The following is a 24,807-nucleotide window of genomic DNA, read 5'->3' as shown; positions in this document are numbered from 1 at the left end:
ATTGATTTAACATTAGCAAAGATGACAAACAACACACATTAAAAAACAAACACACAAAATTCCATTCTACTTTGCAGTCACAGGTAGGATGAGAAAATTACTTTTTAAAGGGAAAAGTTTCCTACATGACAGTTAAATTAATTTCTCACTGGAGTTTAAAAAGGAAGTGCTTCACGTGTAAGTGGAATAATTTCATTTCATGGTTTTCCTTGCTTCAAGAGTACTTGTCTTTAGAAACTCATGACAACTACTGATAAATAGCGTTATTCACCAGGTAGGTTGAAGAAGCAGTTATTCTTAAGCGACCTTTAGGACAACCACAGCCTATTTAAAAAGCACCAGCACACACAAACCAAACGCAAAACCTTTTTTCTTCCTAAATTTAAATAAACTGCTCATTTTCACAATTAAAGCAAACAATGACTGCAGAGCGTTATCACTGTACAGAACTGCCATCTACCATGTGTATAACATGGTGCCCAAATCACATATTTAGATATGCATAAGCCCCATTAACAAAACCAGTAGCTGTAATTTAGGCAGGGCCTAAACACGGCAGTATAGATTGGATATTTACTGAAAATACATGTGCACTAGTATCTTTAAAAATAATACATCTTGTAATAAGTGCAACATCAGCGATGAGCAGGAATATAAAACCAAAGAACGCTTGGAAAAAAATACTGGAATGCAGTCACGAAGACCTTTAATTACCCACAGCTTTCCTCGGAATTACTCAGGAGCTTTTTGTGCGCACATGCATATTATGCATTTGCTCTGCCTTCACAAAGGAACAGCTTCGGAGATGACGCTTCCCACAACAGGACATTTACCATTGTGGAATAATTCAATACTTACTAGTAGTATTTCTAAAGTAAAGAAGAAACAGCTCTATAGAAGATAGGGCTGCTGCAGTAGAATCACAGAACCAGATTTAATATAATTCTTGAAGTGTAACAGGTTTTAAATTTCTACTGGTGTGCCTAGCTGCAACTTGCACAAAATTTTAGTGTTTACAGTGTCATGTAAGGCAATTCAGGGTGAAGCTGTTACTTAAGAAGACTGTGTAAATACTAAGTTATCTGCATGACCTGACTTACCCTGTCACCTTCTTGATATTTCACTCAGAGAGGATGTTCAGCCAGAACAGTCAGGAAGTTTTATTGCACACAAACAGCTGTGTTATCACATCTTATTTCTGAAAAAGTCAGAGGCTTGTATCTCTTTTGTGAACGACATTCCCATTCATACGCATTGGAAAGTTATTTCCTATCTGTTCATAAAAAGTATCTTGTTTTCCCAGCAACTTTTATTAACCTTGGCCTTAGTAACCAAACACCTTTCCCAGCTGCCTGTTTTTTGCTACAGTTCAAGTCCCAGCAGGCTTTGTACCAGTCTGACCCTGCACTGGATATTCTCACTGTCTTGTTTGAATCAATACAGAAAACCAGTAACACCTTAAGTGCTGCTAAGCTCACAGTAATGTCATCTTCCAGGATTCAAAACTTTTTAGAGAGACAGGTCTCTCCCTTGGGCAGCAAGAACAAAAAGCAGCTATGGCACAAGGAGCTTATGTAGTCGTTTCCCTGCCAGCAGTATCACCTTGCCTTCCATTTTGCACATACACACCACTGTCACTTCCTTCTGAACATATGTGCCTTTGGAGGACCACCAGTTGAGCTCCACATTCACTTCCTCCAAGCAGTGTGGATGCTCTCCATAACAGGCTTAGCGAGTCAGCTTAATAGCTAAATTCTAACCGGTATTTCTGCTTTGTGGCTTGTGAAATGGCCACTGGAATGAGTGAGGCGCTTCCTTTAGAAAAAGAGTTTGTCAGGAAATTCAGGTTAAAAGAATTTATCTATAAGCAGCACATGAGCAGACTCACAACTGAACTATAGTTAAGTTTTGGTTATTCTAGCAACCTCATCTTGCTTTTCTTTCAAAAAAGTGTTTATGAAATGCAAGCTTAGACTTATCTCCAACAAGGAAATCCAGCTTCTGTAACTTCTAGTCAAAGTGTTCCCTTGCATGTATGGCTATCAGACTCAGAAAGATACTGTGCATAAAAACTTATGTGTCTATAAACTCTGAGCTGGTGCTAGTTCAGCTGCAAAACCACCTTCCTATCCCTCCAGCCCAAATGCAAGGGTGGGGGGTAAGGGGGTGAGTAAAGTACAGTCAGCCATCGAGTATCCAGGGCTTAACAGACTGACCCAACTTGACTTTCCATAGGAAGAGCATTCCTTTATTTCTCCAGCAAAAGCTAGTATAGGAGGAAAACATTAAGTGGGCTATGCTGAGTAGAGATCAGATGCTGCATGTAGCACATGAAAACACTGAAGATCTTTGTTATGGAGGACAAAGCAGCAGAGAGGGTATTGCCCCTGGGTCACAGGACTAAGCCAAAAATTCACTTACAGACACATTCTGGGGAGCAAGTAGCTTTAAAGAATGAAGGTCAGATTTTCAGTCACTTCTACTTCAGCCAATAAACACATCTTTACACTTCTCATTTTAAATTAGTTGTGTCACAAACACTACATTTCATTTTGTAACAGATCTTAGCCATTCCCAGGTAGAGTTGCATTTTAGCAACTAATGGCAAGAGGCATACATATTAAGCTTCAGTTAGTAATATAATTTAGGATGCCTATTTGATAAAAGTTTCAAGTGGAAAAAACAGACCAAAAAGCCAAGTCATCTATACACGCTAAAATTTAGGTGTTTATTTAAAAAGTAAACCTTTGGGCACATTGCAATTAAAAAAAAGGAAAAAATACAAAGAAGAATCTATTAGATTAAGCAGTCATAATGTAGCAATATTACAAGCTGTTTACATACCAACATTTACATTAATTTAAAGCAAGTGGCATGTCACCAACATGTAAAACATACTTCAGAAGTTAAAAAAAAAAAATCAAGTTGGCTTTTAAAGGATATAAGTCTACCACATGTGTGAACATCGGTTTGGTCATTCAGTTTAAATCCCCATCTTGTACTGAAATGTTCAGTCTTCAAATTATACGAGTGGATAGCTAGCAGCTGTTGCTATTCCACAGTGGTTCTTCCTGTCCTTGGCCATGTAGATATATCCTTTGTCACCCCACTTCTCGCCCCAGCTGAAAACAGAGGTAAAGGGCTTGTTTCCATATTCAGAAGAGACTTATTTACCCCCTGAAAGAACTGTTTGCATTGAAAACTGTTGCCTTCCACATTTGTGGAGAGAAACCAAGATAGCTGCAGCCAAACTGAAGTGCTTTCCAGTAATTAAATGCATGTTACAGAAAAGGCACCCCAAGCCTACAGAAATAAAGGGTGCAGCCATCCTCTCACTCTGTGAGGATCTTGATGTGCAACCCTGGATTATAGGTGCCTGAAGCTCAGACACTGCTCCCAGCCAACTTTAAGGGAGGACCAAAACTTCAAAGCATTTAAGGGTGGTTCCCCAGTAATGCGGAGAACATGAGACAAACTCATGTGATGTGCCCTTTGGCATTAATTTATTATTTTCCCTCAAGCATAGGAGGCAATACCATGTTTAAAACTCTAGTGTTACCCTATTTCACACAAGTGAACAGCACTCTGCTTAAAAAAAAAAAAAAAAAAAACAAACCAAAAAAACCCATTATGCTCCCACAACCTGGCTTCCCTGGTTTCCTTTCCCCTCTGCTCCACCACTAACATCTACTATCTTCATGGGCTACTCCAGTACAAAGATCCCTTGAATTAACTAAAAAAAAAAAAAAAAGCATCATCTAGTGTTCACTGCTCTGGGCCTAGTCTATTAGGCTGCCAGCAGTATGAGTTGGGTTTAACTTTTGTCATACCATACAATCGGAGAACAGTCTCCATATTTTCCATCAAAAGACTTCAATTACTCTTGTCTCCCCACCCCCCACTACAGGCGACAAACTACCTTCCTTTCTCCCTGCCCTCAAAAGCTACAAGGCAAAGAGAAATCTTACCTGTTCTTAACAATCCAGTATTTCTTCCCATCTACATCTTCCCCCTCAAAGCCATAACCCACAACCAGAACACCATGGTCCAGGTCTTCGCTGCTGCAGTCTGGCTCATAGTAGATACCTACAGAAGCAAAAGTTCATACGTGAACACGCTTATCTGCAGGAAACCATCCTCTCCTACCAGAAACTTTATGTCAAATTAAATTTTGCACAGCTTCCTGAGAGTCAGAGAAAGGAATCATAAGTGAGGTGTAACATGGCAGAAACTGAAGAACAAATACACACCTATGCAAAAGTACTAAATGTGAAGAACCTGGAGTAAAATTAAAAGGACTCCTGATTATGTTCTATATCACACAGTTTTTTGGGTTTTTTTTTGTTTTTTTTTTTTGTGTGTGTTTTTGTTTTGTGTTCATTTGTTGTGGGTTTTTTTCCACCTATTAAACTGAAGGGTAATGAATACTGAGTATTAAAAAAAAAAGAAAAAGAAGGTTATCAATCCCCACCTGACTGATAGAACTGAAACGAAGAGTGACCTGCATCAATAGCAACTGACACAGGACCCACAGCTGCCACTGCTTTCATGAGTGCTCTTTCATGTCCTTGAGGGATGTCAACAAAGCCAGTGTCATTAGCAGCATTGTACTCTGCCTTGTAGCGACAGTCTTCATCATCCTAGGCAAAGAAAACTGCAGTTATTACACAGTTTTCCACTAAACACACAGGTGAGCACAGGAACTACCAGGCATTGTCACTTTGCTGCCTTAAAAACAAGGGTCTGAAGAGGATCCAATTGCTTCAGCTGTGCTTTGAAAGGAAAAGAGCTGAGGGAGATCACAGAACCTGCTTTTGAGTTTCTTAAAGGTACAGAAAAAGCAACGGAGAGTGGGGCCCAAAAGGAAAGCTTTACTGGGATGCAAAGGACTACCACATCCTGGGACCCTGCCTTCTTTGGTGAGCAGGACAAATCTCTTTTCAGGGAGGAAAGAAGCCCAGAATGCATTAACAGGCAATGGAAGAGAGCCAAGTATTCATTAATTACAAAGCAATCCAGAAACTTCTCAGTGAGTAAGCACTTGAAATCTAGAATTTTAGCCTCGCATAGTTTGAAAAACTGTACAGAATGACTTGGAAGTTAGTATTTTGTATTATATGACTTTACATATCGCATTAATGTATTTTGTGCTTCTTCACATTATACTTTTATTTTGTGCCACAGGCATTAACCTCAGGAGAGAGGCCTAGTTTGAAAGTCAGGACATGTCAAACTGAAACAGACCTAAGTAAGCTCATCCTTCCCTTACCTCTGTAGATAAGTGCAGTACTGAAGTTGCCTCCCCCCAACTAAAAGAGCACAGAGCATACCTCAGCTGCTTACTTTGTGTACTCAACAAGTCTGGCACTTCCTATAACCAACCTAGATCTTCCAAAGAGCCAAGATTTGAAAAAAAATGAATTTACAGGGATGCAGGTGAACAGGAACCCCAAACCAAAGGCTTCTACATTGCTCACAACAAATGGCATTGCTATTGCACATTCCATCAACACAAAATAAGCTGCAAGGAAAGATACTCTATAGCCAACAGAACTTCAAGTGGTGAAAAACACAAACCATAGGCTCTCAAATGATATCACAGTAATCACTGCTGTTTTGTCCTCTTATGTCTGTTAACTTCTTATAGATTATTAGAGGTATTTTAGAAAGCTGCCCATTATCTGCATTTATGCACATTTAGTCAAGAAATAGAACTCAGAAGCACTGCTGACAACTACCATAAAAAAAAAAATCACACTAGCTGCAAGAATTAGCTGGTCTATGGGTAGCAAGTCCATAACAGCTCAGTTACGGGAAGCTGAATGGCACCCCTATAACTAAGTAGCACTGTTGACAAGGGCTGGGTCCTCATTTGCTGAGTCAAGCAAGGTGAGGCATGACATATGACAGGAGGGCAGCAGTGACATGGAGGAATAAAAATATTTGCTCAAGTTTTTCCAACTGGTCCGGTAAGATTTTGACCTCAAACACCAGTGCAGTATGCAACTTCTACTGGGCCTAGCAGTCATTCCAGTTTTCTTAAGAAAGATGCAACAGGAAGAACAGACTTACTGATCACTATTTATACGTTTTCCTTTCTAGGTATCTGTTTCCAAACACATAGGTTAGTCCACACAGAAGACATGACACCTGCAATACAAGTTCAGTACCTTTGCAGTGTATGGGTAGGATTCCTCTGAGTCAATTCCCCCATTATCCTGCACATACTGGAACGCCTGGTCCATGAGACCACCATTGCAGCCTTGATTCCCTTCAGGGCGAGAGCAGTCCACCAAATTCTGTTCACTCAACGAAACAAGTTTGCCAGTTTTTCTGAAGTGCTGCCCTTCAAGAGCTCCCGTTGTGCTGAAAGCCCAGCATGAGCCACACTGACCCTGAAGAAACAAAACCACAAGTTACAAATCCAGACGGATGAGGCAATTATAGCTCCCTTACCACCGATCTAAACAAGCAAAACACAAAAGCCACAAGACCAACTTCAGTTCCACACTCGAAGCATGTACAAGTGAAGGTACTACAGTATTTTGAGTTCTTAGGATTTCTGTACTAAATGTCTAAAAAATCCTAAAGTGGTACAGGTATTTTATCAAACTAGCACTAGGCTTTACTAAACAAATCCACAGTGTTTCTCCTCTGTGGAACTGCAGGTAGCCTTCAAGAAACTGGACAAAAATCCACTATCAGAGAATACCTGGTCTTTAACTGGAGTTACATATCCCTTCTCTCTCCAGTCTACTGATCGCGGTGCTTCCAGGAAGCTGGGCTCAAGAAACTGAGATCCTCTGTATTTCCTTTCTGACTTCTTGTGCGCATAGCCATTCATCAGCTGTCTGAACTCCTCAGTCGTCTGAAAAAAAAAATTAAAGACATGCAGTCACCATCTATTACACACCGCTGTTTAGAGCAGCATGTTTCAGGTCTCTTTACATACCATGTCACCAAACTGATTCATTCCCAACTTGTAGCTGTGTTTTCCTAATGTGTGGTCCAGATTATGAAGTTCAATCATTTTCAGATTTTTTTCCCACACCACTCTCCTCCAGCTTTCCTCTCTCTGAAGAACCAGAAAAAAGCATACTTCAAGGAGGCAGATCAAACAAACTACACTTGCAGGATAATGCGCTTTGTTAAGACTTGTATAGTCAGGAAAACGTAGGCTACTCAAATGGGAAGTATGAACACTGTTCAAGAGATGGTCTTTCTGCCGCCCTTTTAACAAAACCAAGGAGTACAGTACAGCCCAGTCGATGCAAAAGGGCAGGAAAGGGACCATGGGAGAGGGGGTGATCATCCCTTCCAAGTGCAGACCATAGCCAGCATTAAAACAAGCAGACATGACTCAGCTGGCAGGGCCCAGCCGAGTGCGCTCAGCGCTTGCTGAGCCCAGCACGTATCGCGGGCAGCTCACCTCATGGTAGTCCTTGTTGTGCCACGACTTCCACAGCTGCCAGTGCCCGTCCAGCTCGGGATCCACCCTGGGAGCGCCCCAGGCCAGCCCCAGGCACAGGCACAGCGCGGTCAGACGCAGGTTCATGCTGGCGGATCTGCCGGGAGCGGAGGAGCGGGGTCAGGCCGGCCCGTGCCCTGACAGACTCGAAACGAGCTCGTCTGCCGAGATACGGCTCGTATCCCCGCTCCTCCACAAGCCGAGCGCAAGAGAGAAAGCCAAGCCGCACACCCCTAACCCCCCGGGCGACTGAGCGCCCCCAGTCCCGCAGAGCCCTTCCCGGCGGGCCCCATGGACCGGACCGGCCCCTGCCCGTTCCCCTCCGCGGAGCGGGGCCTCCAGCCGCCAATGTAAACAAGCTCGAGTGGCGGCCAGCAGCCTCCCGGGAAAGCGGCTGGAATGGCGGCGCCTTCCCGGCGGGAGCGGCTCCGCCACACGGCAAGAACGGAGCCGAGGCCCGCCCGCCCCCGCGCTCTCCCGCCTCGCAGCCCCCGCCGTGCCGTGCTCACCTCGGTAAGAGCCCTCGGAACCTCCTCCGTCGCCCTGACCCGACGGCGTTCGGTCCCCGCGGCCCGTCTTATAGCCGCCGCCGCGGCCGTGCCCGCCTCGCCGCCGCGATTGGCCGCCGTGGTTGGCGGCCGCGCACCCCGGGCCGCGCCTCCCGCCAGCGCCCGGGCCGCGGCGGAGGGCGGGGTTCTGGCTGGGCCGCTCCGCGCCCTGGGGCTGCTAGCGCCCACTGGGGGGGCGTCGGGTTCGCCGCCCCACGGTCCAGCCCCCGCAGCGCCGGCGGCCGCAGCTCCCGAAGACGATGTGGGGCCGCCCTGGGGGCATCCCGCACCGGCGGAGCCGCTATGTTGGGCAATGTTTGTCTAAATGTTTATTGTGAGTGCAGGCAGGTTGGAGATAGTGGCAGCGCGCTAAGCCGGCTGGAATTTAACCTAGGGAGAACTTAAAGCTGGCAACTGGCAGACTAAAGGAAAACAAAATCTGGAGCAAAAAGAGGGCTCTCGCTCAGGCCATGTCGGGGCCAAGGGAGCATCTCCCACTGGGCAGGGTCATGATGCTTACACTGGGACAAGAAACATTTCCACGACGGTCTCTCTTATTCCCCTGTAATTTAATATCTGAAAACTGCTTTTTCCTGCCTTTGGACCTGAACCTGGTAAGAGTAGCAGATTTTACCACCAGTGTGGCTAGTGTCTTTATGCATAGCATCTGTAGTATCTACTGGAAAACACTGTTTGTGACACCAAGAGCTGCAGCACAGGTGAAATATTAAAAGATTTACACACAGACTTGGTCTGCACCTGACCAGGAGTAGACAGACTTTAATTTTTAACAGAGAACTTGCCTCCAGTAGTAGGATAACTTTAAGACCTAGGTGAGGTTCCCCTTAAACTCTTTAACTCCTCTTAACTCTAAAGCCAGCATCGGTAATGGCTTTAGCTTGCAAACGTGAAAGCACATATTTAGAGTAAAAAACAGGGTTTGTAGACTGTTGCACAACAGTAAAAGGGATGAAATCATATGATACGTGCTTCTCCCTTTTTTGATGTCTTAAGACACACAGTGTGTCGTTAAAACAAGCAAGACATGTTTGCTTACCCAGATTATCCCAGGGGCAGTCTTTGGCCTGAGGAAGCCCCACAGAGCCAAATACATAAAGAGAAGTCAGATGGGTTGTCTTGTCTTTTCGAAGTACCTGTGCAAATCTCCTGCCACTGAACTAGTGTACTACTTCCAGAAAAACTCTGTAAATACACACAACAATGGTGCTCCTTGGTTAGTCAATAATCGTAAGCAAGCTTTGTAAACCTCTGAGAAAATAAGGCATTTTAAAGCTAAACTACTTTAGTAAAAGCTTGCATATGAACACCTAGGACTGATCTATCAGGATAGTTGATACATGTGCAGCCTTGCCAGTTTGCGCAGGAATGTAAAACATGTAAAGGACTTCTTCAAAACAGGACTGCAGCAAAAGCACACTGGATGCATTACAAATTTTAGGAATTACTTGCTCAACATTTTAATATTTAGTTGCGTTTGTGTGTGTGTGTGTGTGTGTGTGTGTGTGGTGGTGGTGGTGTTTTTTTTTTACTGGTGGTGTTTGTGGCTGAAGTTTCTGGAAGTTCTTCTTTTGCCTTAAGTTGTTATATGGCTAGTGGCTGACCGACCATACAAACACCATCATGGAAACACCTTCTGAAAGGAAGAAGAGTGTCAAAGAGTGTGACATGCACTGCAACAATCAATACTACGTGTGTGTGTGTACATTTGAAAAACTAAGCTAGATAGCCTTGTACTTTCTGTTCAGTCGTTTATACTTCCAGTTGTCAAACAACAGTTCCAAACCCAGCCTTTTCCAAGGGAAAGAAGCCATTTCCTTATTTGTAAATGAAAATGAAAATGCATGCACTGAGTAAGCCTACACATTTGTATCCTTCCACCATGAAACTTTTCACTACCTAAACAACTCACATAGAAATACCTCATGAGAGTTAGATGAACTTCATGTAGTTTGACGATAGTCTCATAGTTGGTTTTGTTTGGTTGGTTTTGTGTTTTTTTGAGGTGGGTGGGTGTGTTTTTTTTGAGTTCTGTGGGATTCGGAAAGTTTTTACTTAGCAGCTTTTTGCTGATACTTTCTGTGCAATGGGACATCTCAGTACTATTTATGTTAGTTTTGTTTCTGTAACTGTATCTGGTATCAGCTGAGCATTGAGAGGCTACAATTAAGTTCTCAATGAATTATGGATGAGAACTTCTATATTAAAAGGGCAAGATGCTAAGCTGGCTTGACAGGAGTTAAGGTCAAAATTACAGAAGATCTTGCACCATAAATCACATCTGCTGCTCCGTAATGCACCCTGAGATGCACCAAGACAAACCAATGCTTTTCTAAATGGTCTGAGGTCCTGTCTCTTTGGGGAAGTCACCATGTAGTCAGCTAGCATGTGCTACCACTGTGTTACTTCTGCTCGTGAATAGTCTTGGTGGATGTACACACACAGAAACACCAGGTGCCATTTTTACTAAGAGGATCAGTTCACCCTACAAGTTTATTTAATTACTGTACATAGGGAAATGTTAACTGAGAATTTGTTGAAATTCTTGAAGGAGACCAGAATACTTTCACCTTCAGCACATTGACTTTTTGCTTGCACTGAGTCATGACTGTTATGTGGACATTATCAGCTTCCCAGTATTTTGGGAAGGAAGTCTAGGAGCCCAGGTGCAGAAACAAACATGTGCAAGAGAAATCAACTATGGTCAAAACCTGGTCATCACGAGAGTGCCATTTAGAAACCTGTGATAGGAGACTGGCCTAGGACTACCTCCAACTCCTGGATGAAAATTTCCTTTTCAAGAGCTGTATTATATTGACGTCACTGTGAAGACTGCCGGTTGTGCTGCAGAGACTATTAGTGACTTTGGTCAAGGTAAAAATGCCATACTGCACAGCCACGAGACACCCCTCTGTCCCAGGACTGTTCCTACTGCTCCTGTGTTCACACCATGATGTATTCACATGCCAAACTGCGAGCCCAACACGGTGGTGGCGTGCTGAAGTGAAGAGGTTTAGTGGCAGCAGTTAGCAATAATGCCTGGGCAGATACTGCTAGAAATAATTTTCCATCAAACTGTACAACCTTGTGATGACCTGCTGCAGCCACACCAGTCTTTGCTCTGTTGAAGACATCTCTGTGGGGACTAGAAACTGTGTGGGGGTCTTATGTGCAGAGAATTCCTTCAAGGTTAGCAGAGAGAAAAGGTGAAATCAAGAGCTCCTTCAGTTCCTTCCTCTGCTTAAAAGCTCAACTGAAGCCATGCCATTCAGTCCAGAAGAGATCTAGATAGCCATGCTAACCTAAGTAACCTAAAGATCAGAACTTTGAAGGAAGAAAACCCTTGTCCATTAATACCTCATTTTTGGAGGGTAACTTCCCAAATTGCTTTGGAAAAAACAGCTTTTGAGGAACTCTATATATGCAAAACTCCAACTGTTTTGCCAAAGGCATACCACTCTTCTAAGACATGGGAACAACAACTTTTAATAACTGGTCATGTTTCCATTGCAACAGCCAAAAGTTTGCCAACCACCCTGTAGCTATCTGGCCCTACAAGTTTCCAGGTGACAGAGGCCAAGCATTTCTCAATAGTCCCAAGAACTTGCATAGCAGTATGTTGCCTCTGCAGTTGGAGGAGTGAACTCAGCATTGATCTCCAGAGAAGCATCTCATCAATATGAAAATCACCTGCCGCTGCACAGCCCAGGAGATACGCAGCACAATCCTGCCCCTCCGGAACCACTCTACTTAATTGAATCCTGAATTTCTGAAACGTGTTTTGTACTTTTAAATCCTTTTTCTCCTTTGATCTCCTGGTAAAAATGCACAGAGGAAAGGGCCAACCTGTATCTGCCAGACAAAAAGACACAGAAATCAGAAAAGCAAAGCTCCTTTTTAATTGTAGTTGACTTGCAAAGCTACAGCAAGCTGGCAATGTATCAGAAACATCTGTGCAATGTAAACAGAATAAGCTATGTCAACTTTAACTGTGACAAGGGTGTGGCACAAGCAGATCAGCTGTCTCAGGGTAACCCACATGCTGTGATGCTTCCTGAAGTAAAACCAAGCAATTTGTTTGGGTGCCATTTCTCAAAACAGCAAAGGAAGGACATTTTATTTAGCCAGACATTGATTTTTGCATAACTGTGAAGACTAAATTCAGAATCTTTGTTCCTGGAATAGAAAGAGCTGAGCTGGCTTCCTTAAAAGGGCCTGGCTGTGAACATGTTTATGCTGTGTTGAAGTCCTCTGGCTTAAATCTGTTTTTTATGTTACTACACCATGGCTTAAGACTGGGCTTCTATAGCCGCATGGTCTTAGTCAAGGAGTATCTTAAAGTGTCATCTATCCTCGAATGCAAATTACTGCATTTCATAGCAGATTTTCACTGACCAACTTTTATTAAACGGTACAAAAAAAAAAGTCACATATGAATTTCTGTTCAGCCAAACATTGATCCAGTTTAGAAAAGCACATGTGTATTTCAGAGAGCACTATGCTGATTTTACATGCCAGAGTCTGATTTATGCGTCAGAAATGCCAGAGCCATTTGCATGTAGGAAAAGGAAACTTCAAAAAAAACTAGGTCAACTTTCTTTTTGTTTTGTTTTTCAGAAAAATAATCATGTTGTTCTAGTTTGCGGTAAAGATTCTCCTTACAGAAAAAAAGCACGCTAAATTTCCGACACCGGAGTGACTGTGTCAGAAAGCTACAAGGTTGTGAAAAGACAATTATAGAATGGATATCCCTATTTCATCTTAAGAAATGCTACTCACTTCAATGCTAAGTTGATTGTCAGTTTCAGAAAAGTTTTAGGAACTGCAGATATTTTTAACCTAACTTGATTTGAATGTGGCTGGTAAAAAGGCTACCAAAAATCCATGAGCCATTTCTCTTCTTCCTTGCAGCTCCATGAAAAGTAACCAGACTTGCTCCACAACCTGGCTATTCTTCACCAAGGACCTGAGGTGGCTCTGGAGTTCATGATGTCCTTCTGAAATTAACGACATTTGTAAGTACCCACTTAAGAATCTTTGTTTTGGATTCTCCCTAGTAAAATATCAGATTCAAACCGTGCTTCAGCTGGAGCACCCACACTGAAGTTAGTTGCCTTATTATTAGTTTAGAAAAGGAAGCAGCATCTGCTTCAAGGGAACACAGACAGGATTCTGTGAGTTTTCTGAAGACTTGGGAAATGGCTGGGGAGCAGTGATACAAGCTTTCTGAAACATCTCTTTGTTTTCAGCAGTCTTGTGATCTCCCAGAAACATCATTTCCTCACCCAAATGTCTGATAAGAAACTGCGTTCCAGCTTCTCTGCCCACCCACAAAGCAAAGGCAACTTCGTTTGCATCTCAATGTCTCACCTGGTCACAGGAGCTGGGGATGATGCAAGGGGTTGCTTGCTTTGCAAGAAAGACATGGGTGGGGGTCCTCCTATCACTGCTACTTCAGGGTTAGGTTTTCCCAAAAGCAATATTATTTTCCTGTGAGGTTTTCTGATGAGGTGGTGGTTTTTTTTTGTTTTTTTTTTGTTTTGTTTTTTTTTTTTGTTTTTTTTGTTTTTTTTGTTTGGTTTGGTTTGGTTTTATTTGTACGCATGGAAAAAATGAGTTGTTTTGATTTCTTTTTTTCTTTTACCTTAACTTGTATTTTTTTTTTTTTAGAGAGGCTAAGTACTGAGTCATACTTGAAGTCAGCTTTGAAGCTTTGATCATGGTCTAACTCACGTCCTTAACATTTCAAACCTCAATTTGATAGATTCCTCATTCTTTACTCAGTGTTTCCTCCTGATTTCTGGTGGATAGTAATTTCTGAGTTTTGGGAGATTTGTGATTTTAAAAGCTAACTTGGGGAAATGTGGGTGGACATGAGGAAGTATCATGTTAAATTGCTGATGCAGATGTTCATGAATATAGAATAATTTCCACATTATATTGATGTTTCTCTAAAATTTAAATGACATTGGTGGTGTTTTTCCTCATACTAAAAAGGACTTTTTTTTTTTCATTTTTTACACAAAAGTAGTTACTATTTCCTGAATCTCTTAATTTAACATTCTGTAAGCTGGAAGTTGCAAATCCTGCCTGTATTGTGACGTTCCTCTGACCAAGGCCAATTTTTTCACTGCCCATCTCTACCCCAGAGATCACTGTGAAGGTATTTTAACAGAACTAAAAAAAGGCTTTGGGGAGTATTCAATATATTATTTGATATTTGAAATCACATTTTGATTTTAAAAAACAATGACCCAACATTTCTGTTTTGAAACGGAAACTGTGACAAAGTTCAGAGAAGTACATATCTCAAAGTGCTTGAGTGCAATGTTGGTGCTTGTTCAAGCTGTTGTAAACAGTTGCAGAGCATGAAAGAAAAACCTGTTTGTCTGTCTCCTGTTGTTCTTGGAGCAGTGGTGTCTAAAGGGCAAGCTGACATGCTGGAAAGCATTTCCTATGATAAAGTTAGAGTCTGAGAGTGATATGAGGAATTATTTTTAAACCTTAAAGTCACAGGCTGGGCTTCATTAACAGATCATGTGAGGGAAGGTTAAACAAAAGCTGCTTGCAGAAGAGGAGAGAGGCAATTGAAACAATCACATACTGGTTTAAAGTTTGTTTTCCTGGAAATCAGGTAAGAGTAAAAAGAGACGAGTGCATGTGCTTTTTGGATAAGAACAGTGGTGGCTCACAACTGCTGTTATTCCTGCTTTACCAGTGAGAAGACTGAAGCAAAAAGAGGCAGTACTATGCTGTTGTGGCCACTGAAATCAAATTAATCACCTGTGGATATATCACTCTAGGCTCTTCCAAAACAGAGGCTAGTCATGGTAAATCATAATGCATCTTTATTCTTCTGCTGCTAATCAAAATAAATGCAAAGATTAGCTCATTTTGGGAATAAGAACAGATGTGGCATAAATAAGGGCAATATGCATTGCCTGGCCTGTCTCTGAGAGCCAGTTGGAGCACACTCACCCATTGAACACGAGGATGCTGGTAATTGCTGTCAGATTTACATAATGATTTCAAATGTTTTAATAACTCTTTAATCACTGTGGCAGACACACACTACAGCAGGTCTTTTGTAGGACCTTTCTGGCCACCAAGGAGCTGCTTGTTTGGAATCTTCTCACCATCAGTAGAGCAGAATTTCCTTTGATCTTTTCCTCTTTGATCACCCTCAACCCATGGAGCACCCTAATTGTGCACACTGAAGCTTCAGGACAGCACAGCAGAAGGAAAAGGGCTTCTGTGCTGGTTCCTCATGGGGCACGGACAGTGAGCGTGCACAAGGGGACAGTTGTCTGGATGTGAGAAGAAGCTGGTTCAGTCAGTGGCCAGCATCAAACAAGATATTTTAGGAAACTGTTTCACATTGCAGCAGTGTCTTGGACTCCACAACAAGGCCAGACATAGCACAGCAGCTGCAGAGCTGAGAACCAAGTGCTGCTTCTCAGACTTGTCCCATGAGCAGCTATAAGCTTATGCAAGTTCCTCTTGCACCATATAGGAACATCCACAGGGATTTTGCTAGGCCTTACCCTTAGACATCCAGAAGTGCACAGTGTGTGACTGACACAATGTTCATACAATCATTTATCATCCCTATCACCTGCATCTCTGTCTGCTTTTACAGTGGGTGATCTGCTGGTTTGTGGTCACGCAGTGCTAGCAAAGCAGGTTGGTGTGGGGTGATCGCTGTGGTGCTTACGGTAGCATGCAGCTGTGCTGGACTGTGGCCAGGCTGCATAAGATTCGGACCTGCTCAAGTTCAAGTCTCACCATTCACATGCCAGTGTCCTTTACTTGCAGATTCCTCTTTCCCTGAGCAGTATTGCTGCAAATCAGAGACTCAGGCGTCAGCCAAGTAAGCTATACCTTGCACACACTTGCAAACAACTGATTTCCTACAATAACCCATGATTTAATGCAAAAATATGACCTTTTCCCACTTCTGGAAAGTTGGTGTTGAAACCCCATTGCCCTGTGTGCCTGGGTTGGCTTCTGCCCCCTGACACCGATCCCAAATGCCTGCCATGAGCAGGAGGAGCAGACAGCTGAGCACATGCTGGAATCCACACACAGCACTGGCTCTTTCCTCTCCAACAGTTAACATTTTTTTTTTTTTTAAATGATTTTGTATTTGACTAAGCAAATACCTGTTCAAAACATAGTTTTGGCTCTTTTTGGCTTGCTTTAGTTGGCAATGGCTGGGGCAGACATGCTGGAGAGGCACAGGAGCTGCTGGCTGAAGTGTCCCCCCTCTGTTCCGTGGGAACTGGTTTGCCTGGGTGAATGCAGGTGGCTCCAGCTGCCATCTCTGCTGACAGAGGCTTTCCTGGCTGCAGGTTTCAGTGCAAATGTACACAGGTCCTCAGTCCTACCACTCAGATCTACAACTAGCTACATTCACAGCCTGGCTGCGAAAGGTTAATTCCCAAATAGTGTGATGGAGACAGACAGAAGGGAAGAAAGGGAGAAAGAAAGGAAGAAACATATGGAAGATTGAACACACTAGCAGTCTAGAGTATCAAACCTTATTTTGTGACTATTTTGACTGTATGTACAGTGGCAAATGTCAACATATTAATAAATGTTAAAATATTTTTCTAATTACTCTTCTTTTCCTATCAAGAAGAGTATTTTTAGTTTTTTTATTACCAATAATTGTTTCATGAAATAACATATCTGTAACAAATATAACATCACACAGTTTTGTGTATTGTATACAATGTTCTGCATTTAGTATACTACAATCATTTCCATTAAAATGCTCCTTAAAATACTAGATTAGAATTAGTTGGGCTGGCTAGAAAGATTTCTCATTCCACCTAGAAAGCTGGTTTCCCCTCCTCTTCTTTGCTTCTCACTGAAAGGAAAGCCAAGCAGAACTGACAAAGTCAAGCTGAGACTGGACCAAACCTCTTTCAGTGTTTGGCCACATTTAAAAACTACATAAAACACTGCTCATTGCCCAGTATTCAAGTCTTCAGTTGCCTGGTTTGTCTGAAGGAGACTGAAAACATTAAATCAACTTCTCAAGACCTATCAAAAAAAGGCTGGTAGATTCAGATTTTCTTTAAAAACTAGTTTAGAAACTTCAGACTCAGATAACTGGCTGGCTTTCCGTGCTTGCTTTTCAACAGGAATTGGTATGCACATGTTTTGAAATGATACCAGAATGGCTAGAACAACATGGATGTGTTAGCTCTGGCCAGAACATGCCCTTTTCACTCGGGCTTGGGGAGGATTTTGTGGCTGGCAGATGATCCCATACATCCCCAGCGCCGCCAAGGTTGTTTGCTCCTTCTGTGGTAACCTTGACTAGGCAGAAGTCCTCTTCCTCAGCCAGAGGCCCTTCTGCCACCAGTTGTCTGTCCCTTAACCTTTCCTCATGTGACAAGTTGTGTGCTGAGGGCTCCTCTTGCAGAGTGAAAATGAAGACAAACAAAGGACAGAGTTGCCAGAAGTGACTGGTAGTTGGCTTAAGTAGAATCCGTGAGAGTTCTCAACATTTTCCCTGGCTTTTTCTCTTCCACCCATCAGGTCAATTGGTAGTCCTTTATAGTGGTCTTTTATGCCTCAACTTCCTCAAAATAAAAAAGAGCAAAAATAAGTTCTTTCTCCCTCCTGCACCCAACCTTTATCAGCAAGACCACTCACTCTGTAAAACTCAGTTTCATTAAGTGTCAGCCTTACCTTATCGCTACTGTTTGAGAGAAGCAGAGGGCAGCAACCACCCTAGATACTGTGTTAATGCACATTGTATGTTTTTGGCTAAATCTTGATTGAAGATAAACAGAACAAAGAAAAAGGAGATAATAAAATACCTCACTGTAGTAATGTCACTACTAAATATAATGCCTTGCATTGATTGAATTATAGAATCATAGAATCACAGAATCATTGAATTACAGAATCATAGAATTTTTTGGGTTGGAATGGACCTGATCTAGTCCAACCCCCCTGCCATGGTCAGGGAAATGTTCCACTAGACCAGGTTGCTCAAAGCCCCATCCAGCCTGGTCTTGAACACTTACAGTGATGGGGCATCCACAGCTTCTCTGGGCAGCCTGTTCCAGTGCCTCACCACCCTCATGGTGAAGAATTTATTCCTAATATCTAATCTCAATCTACTGTCTTTCAGTTTAAAGCCATTACCCCTTGTCCTATCACTACATGCCATTGTAAAAAGTCCTTCTCCATCTTTCTTGTAGGTCCCCTTTAGGTACTTTATGGCTGTTATAAGGTCTCCCTGGTGTGTTCTCTTCTCCAGCCTGAACAAGCCCAACTGTCTTGACCTGTCTTCACAGGAGAGGTGCTCCAGCCCCTGATCATCTTTGTGGCCCTTCTATGGATCCTCTCCAACAGGTGAATGTCTTTTTCTGCACTGAGGACTCCAGAGCTGGATGCAGTACTCCAGGTGGACTCTCATGGAAGCAGAGCAGAGGAGGAGAGTCACTTCCCTCGACCTGCTGATCCTGCTTCTTTTGATGCAGCCCAGGATTGGGTTGGCTTTCTGGGCTGCAAGCGCACACTGACAGGTCATGTTGAGCTTCTCATCAACCAACACCCCTGAGTCCTTCTCCTCAGAGCTGCTCTCAATCCATTCTCTGCCCAGCTTGTATTTGTGCTTGGGATTGCCCTGACTCTTATGCAGGACCTTGCACTTGGCCTTGTTGAACTTGATGAGGGTTGCATAGGCCAACTTATCAAATCTGCCAAGGTCCCTCTGGATGGCACCCAGTGTGGCGACTGCACCACACAGCTTGGTGTCATTGGCACACTTGCTGAGGGTGCACCTGATCCCAGTGTCCATGTCACTGAGAAAGATGTTAAAACAGTGCTGGTGCCAATACCGACCCCTGAGGAATGCCACTCATCACTGATCTCTGCTTGGACATCAAGCCATTGACAAGTCTTTGAGTGCAACCATCCAGGCAATTCCTTATCCACAGAGTGGTTCATCAAGCAAATCCATGTCTCTCTAATATAGAGACAAGGATGTTGTGCAGTACAGTGTGAAATGCTTTGCACAAGTCCACGTAAAATGCCTTCCTCTTCCATGAACATTAACTAACAGTGCTTTGTTAATTAAGTTCTGTGAAGGATTAGGGGATCAATCGTGAAAATAATTTGGGACTTGTGTCTCTATAAAATCTCCACACAGCTTTCCTATCTATTGTCCTAGCTAAAGCCTGGATGCAGAGACAAATACCTTGTGCTGCCAAGTCGGCTTATGTGTTACTGCAAGGTTGCCTAAACTTTAGGGGCAGAAGAGGAAAGCCAATTAAGCTGATTTTTCTTTTTTTTTTTCTTTTTCTTTTTTTAAGGTAAAATGTTAACATGTTATCTGAAAAAGTCCCAGAACCATTTGTTTCATGCAAAACATTGGAAAGACTACAAGAAATCATCAACAGGATTTGTAATTCATTAGCTCAGATGGAATTCTGCATCCTGAATTCACTACAGGCCAGGAGGAGGAAACAACAGAATGGAAATATCACAGTCCAGTGAGGTCTTGGCTGTGCCATTGCTGTTCTCCTCCTCAAGCAGAGGAAGTCAGAAGGATGCTCGTTACCTCTTCTCACATTCAACAGCAAAGGTACATTCCTAGAAACCCAGCTGCAGTGTTCAGTGTTTTTTTCTTCTGATAAGACTGCAGATAGTGGGGCTGTGGCTGGCTCTTTTTGAATGCTGAGTAGGTGAGACATATCATAGGAGAACAGTTTATCCTCAAGTTCCTGGACAACCTTCTCCTCACCTTCGGTTTTGTACTTGCAATCGTGAACCTGCATCATTCACCTGCCTGTTGCCCGTTGTTTTTCCCCCAAGTTTCCATTTTGTTCCTCCCTCCCACTGGTTCTGGGAACAGCCAGGGTTACCTCATTTCTCCAACAGCTTTTTGAAGTTACAAACCCCAGTGTTTTTCTTACTAAATTGCTGAGTGCGACACAAAGCAGGATCTTCTTATGAACAGAGGGTGCAAACAGAAATTCAACACAACTAGTTTTTTCCATTTTCCTGTTTCAGAAAGACAAGAAAATAAGCAGTTTTGTGTCAACCACAGCAAAGTGCACAGTGCCTTATTCTACATCCTTACGTAGGCTGAACTCAAAGAGCATCTGTAAGAATTTTACTAGGTAGGCAATGCAGACATTCTCCCTTAGTCAGACCATTGGTACCTTTCGTGCTTTTTCCCCCTAAGAGTATGAGACCTAGGGCATCACATCATCCGTGTGTGTGTTTCCCTCCTCCTGTATCTTTTGAGCATACTGGTCATTGCAAGTGAGGTGTGAAAGGGAAGAGAAATCTCTAACCTGCCTAGAAAGCGGCAGTTTGGTAGGAGAGAGGAAAAGCAAAGCAAGCCTCCACTGGGGGAAAGCCAGGCAGACCACAGCTACCAGAAAATAGTGCTCGGCAGCTGCTGGTGCTCCCCCATCCGAGCTGGCACAGCTCCAGACTGTCTGTGGCACACCTCTCTCTTCCTCATTGGGGATGGGAAGAGTTATGAAGAAGAAAGGAGGAAAAGGAGACAAAAGAGAGATCCAGGGATAATGAGAATCTATGTTGCCCAGCTGTCTCCACAGCTAGTTCTCTCATTTACTTGCAGAAGATCCTAGTGCTGCCTCTGTGTCATTACTGAAGACAGACAGATTATAGAAATGATGAATTGTAGCTATGAAGAACCAGAGGCAACACATTTCTACCTGTGCTTATTTTGTAAAGAAACTGAAGCATCTTGAAGGAAAAGGGCAGTGCAGTTTTATTGGCTAGGAAGACCAAGCCTTGGCATGGCAAGCAGGCAGATTGCAGACAAAGGGGGAGGCAAAGGCAGGATGAGTTTTGGGTTTCCATTTGACTGGTTTTGATTATGTGAAGTCTTGGGGTAAGTGAAATCACTGTAAAGGTTGAACACCCTCTGAGTGCCAAGGGTGATTTGACAATGTAGCAGAAACCAACAATGAGAACAATGAGAATAAACATCAATAATTTTTCTAACCAAACATCTTAGAAAAGCAGTTACACTGGAAGGATTAGCACTAAAGTTCAACATATTACCTTAATAATCCATTATTTAATATGAATTTTAAAAACAGAACACTGCCACTTCTAAAACACTTGACAGGAACATCCAGCCATCCCAGTTCCTAAGATAGTGAAAAAACATGCCCTGTAATATTATCCACAAAGGTGATTTCATAAACTTCTGTGAATTCACTCACATGAATAAACTACACACACATTTAAATGTTTGCACGGTTGAGCCCTAAATACCTAACTGTCTGCTTCTGTGGGATGGCGAAATGAATTCTTTTTGCTCACGGAATAGCTGACAACACTAAGTCTTTTGTCCACTACTAATGCAGTGCCTCTGTTTTTTTTTTTCAGCACTGTAGTACTAAATTTTATGAAGACTGCAAAGTAAAAACTAATTACAGGGCACACATCCTCAGTCTTACTGAAGAATGAGTGTTTTGAACAGCATGTAATTTAAGATGGTATTTTTCAGACGACTAGATGGAGAGTAACCTGACTTTTTTTTTTTTTTCTGTGGAAACACCTAACTTGAGAAATTAGCAACTTCCTACCAGTTGTGTAAGCATATTGTATGCTATGGAGACCAAGTGGAACTAGTGAGAAGAAATTTTCTCCCTGCCCCAAAGCCGCTGTTGAGTTTGTGCAGCAGTTTTTGCAGGTGTTACTCTCTGCAATACAGAGTATAAGAATCACTAGTGTTTTTTTTCCAACCTGTACAAGTGTTACAACAATATTTAATAGTTACAAACATCCAAAGAGTCCAAAGTGAGGGCTTGAATGTGGTGAATCAATGTTGGTGGCGTTGCTGTTTGTGGACAACGCGTTTTATGCTGGAAGGATGCTCCTCACTCTGTGTTCCAAACCCTCCTGGTTTTCTTCCCTCAGAACTTATTTGCAGGGAGGAGAAGGCTCTGAGCATTATGAACTGAGCATTTTCTTTAGGTAGAATTGATGAAGCAATGCCACTCACAGAACAGGTTAGTGCTCGCTCACATTACATGGAGGTAGGCAAGGTGAGAACAGAAAATCAGAGCTGCTGTTTTACATGGACCTTGTTACAGCCTTTTTTCACTTGTCTTTGAGCCTTACTTTATGTGCTATCTTCTTCTATAGCCTCCGTAGAGTTTTCTTTTGTCAGTTGAAGGACTTGTTTTCTTCTGAGCTTCCTCAGGCTGGAATTGATGTGTTTCATTTTTTTTTATTTTTCCCTATTTGACTAAATAAGTCATCTGCTGTGCTGCAAACATCCTTGCAAACTCTTGTTTTCTTACATTTCAAGTTGTTTCCCCTGTCAGAAAAGCCCAGCTGTCTATCGACATGGAGAGAGTAACTGAAAGGACAGCATGAGGCAACAAATAGTGTGGAGGACAAGACTTCTCTATAGGGCTGCCTTCAGCATGGACCCTGAGCAGAACAGGGTAAATTCACACCCACTAGCACGAGTGGATGGAGTACTCAGAGTGCTGGAGAAAGTAAGGCATTATGCTTTCCCTTTGAAAGACGAAACAACTCCCAGACTCTTTGTTGCTGCAGGAGTACCATGTGCCTAAATACAGTCCCGTCAAGCCAGGCATTTTACAGACGTATACAGAGTGTGTTGAGTAGGGCCCTACTAACTTGGTGACTTCAAACTCCAGTGTCCACACATGACTTATTTGGCTAGCAGCTATAGCAATTAAACAAGTTCTGGCAGTAGCTTGGGTTGACATGGTCTTTTTCCCATTAAATAGGTCACAACGTACATAATTTTTTGATTTGAGCTCCTGTTTACCAGATTCTTACCCTGGCCGACATAGGCTGAAGACATCATGTTGCAAAGGGACAGTGAGATGACTGTAGGTCCTCTGATGAGAGACACGTCCCTCCTGCTCAGGCACAGAACTCCTGCAGCAATGCCCTTCGTACTTCTACAGGAGCCCCTGCACAGACAGACGGAGGTCAGTGAGAGGAGGACAAGGGGTCTGGGCACATTGTGGTCTGTGTTTTGATGGTTGTGCAATGCAATGTCCCCAGGCAGAGACTTAGGTCAATGCAGCGGTGCATTCGAGTGTCTCCCTGCACCTGACACCTCCCCTTATTTTACCACAATGCATCACATACAGGCTGTGCAGGAAAATTGGATGTAATAGATATGTGGTTATGTTGCGAAAAAACCTGACCATGTGAAATCACCACAGTTGTTTATCTTGCAGAATGGTCACATGAGAGACCCCTCACCTTCTTTTACAGGTGAATTGAACAGATTGTGCCTCCAAGGGTGACCAGGGGTGAGATGAGACCCTCTCTCTCACCTCCCAGAGACAAGTGTGCTGACAGGAGTTGAGGAAGGATTGTAAAACAACCAAACAAAGCAGGAATGTTGCAACAGTCATTTTGAAATAAACCTGCTTGTGGTGAGCAGTGACTGTGGTGATATTTATGCTATGATTCACACCGAAGTGCAGCACCTGCAGTTTTAGTCTGTGTGACTTTTAGGATAAAAGCAATGCCAAATACTATTCTAAGAATGAGAAAACAAGCACCCCCGCTCCTGGCTCTGGGACTGCATTAACTTAGAGTAGGGTTTGTGTAAGAGGTGGCTGGAGCATCTTACCTCTGCAAGGTGCAGCTTGCTTATAATTGAATCACGACCAACAGGGGTTTGCATAGTTGTACTCTTGCAGCCTTTCTTCTCTTTAATGTGGTAATGACAATTACATTGCACTCTTACCTGGTGTGTATCATGTCACATGAGACCTCTTTGAGGATGCCCTCAGAAAGTCCCTTACACCACCTCCTGCTCCTTCTTGTTGACAAGTCTGAACTTTCTTAGCTGTGTCTGTGCTAGATTGCTGGCCACAGCGCCTGCCTCTGTGTCTGTAGGCTGCAGGCACCTCCTGGCAGGCTCCTTACAGCAGTCCTTGCTGAGAGACATGCCTGTTATTCTCTCAGCGCTACTGATAAGCAAACTCTTACAGCTGGGAAAAGGCCAGAGGTGGTCACTGCTTTGTTGTTGATGGTCACTGCCTGGTTGTTGATGCTGTCAGAAGGCAGCTTGGGTATCTGCTTTTAGAAACTCATGATATTCCTGTGAGCACCTTAAAGACCTGCATGTGATAACACTGGAAAAACAGCTCTTCTCAGGGAACCAAAAAAATCAGGGTCCCATTTCTCTACAGAAACACAGCATGGAGGCTTCAGAGTATGGGACTGCACTCCCACTCCTTCATTCAGACCCCTGCTAAATATCACGTTAGTGAAAATGCCTGTCTCACTGCCTATATTACCAACAGAAAATGAGATTGGGAAGGGAAGTGTCCAAAGATTATTTCCTCTAAGAAGATCTTTGCTTCCAACAAAATTCCCAATGCACAGACTTCTCAGATCAGTCCTCAAGGGTATTCAGTGTTTTTTTTTTTCTACAAGTGCTTAAAATACTTGAAAGTGCAGTGAAAAATCTTTATACAGGTTGAGTGGATGACTCCTCTGTTTACCACTACACGTGTTCTCTTGTTGGTTTTTTCCTTGTACTCAAGTACCAGAGCTAGTTTTGAACAGCTTAAACAAAACAACCTTAAACACTTAGGGGAAAAAAAAAAAAAAAAGGAAAAAATAATAAAAACCCACCAGTTTGTTCAAATACTAAAGCCTGGAAGAACTACTTCCTGTGGGTAAACTTCTTGCTGACATTTTGCCCTTCTCACCTGATTTTTTCACTTGAAGGAGTTTTTGTTTCTTTTCATTTCCACT

The 24,807-nt window shown here is 42.9% G+C and overlaps 1 protein-coding gene across 1 annotated transcript; it reads right to left on the bottom strand.

The window, feature by feature from the left end:
• Positions 1 to 2,707: 2,707 nt before the first annotated feature.
• Positions 2,708 to 8,134, bottom strand: CTSL (cathepsin L). The gene is made up of 8 exons (XM_082075749.1): positions 7,978 to 8,134; positions 7,430 to 7,565; positions 6,953 to 7,075; positions 6,713 to 6,868; positions 6,171 to 6,395; positions 4,472 to 4,640; positions 3,969 to 4,086; positions 2,708 to 3,122 (listed from the first exon to the last, which is right to left on the bottom strand). Exons 2-8 carry the CDS (start codon positions 7,553 to 7,555, stop codon positions 3,023 to 3,025), a joined length of 1,017 nt encoding a protein of 338 aa, XP_081931875.1. The 5' UTR covers positions 7,556 to 7,565; positions 7,978 to 8,134; the 3' UTR covers positions 2,708 to 3,022.
• Positions 8,135 to 24,807: the final 16,673 nt, after the last annotated feature.

The sequence above is a fragment of the Streptopelia decaocto genome, assembly GCF_964273445.1.
Source record: "Streptopelia decaocto genome assembly, chromosome: Z".
Classification (NCBI taxonomy): Eukaryota; Metazoa; Chordata; class Aves; order Columbiformes; family Columbidae; genus Streptopelia; species Streptopelia decaocto.
Note: the sequence above shows the minus strand (reverse complement) of the source record. Positions and strands in the feature narration are given on the sequence as shown.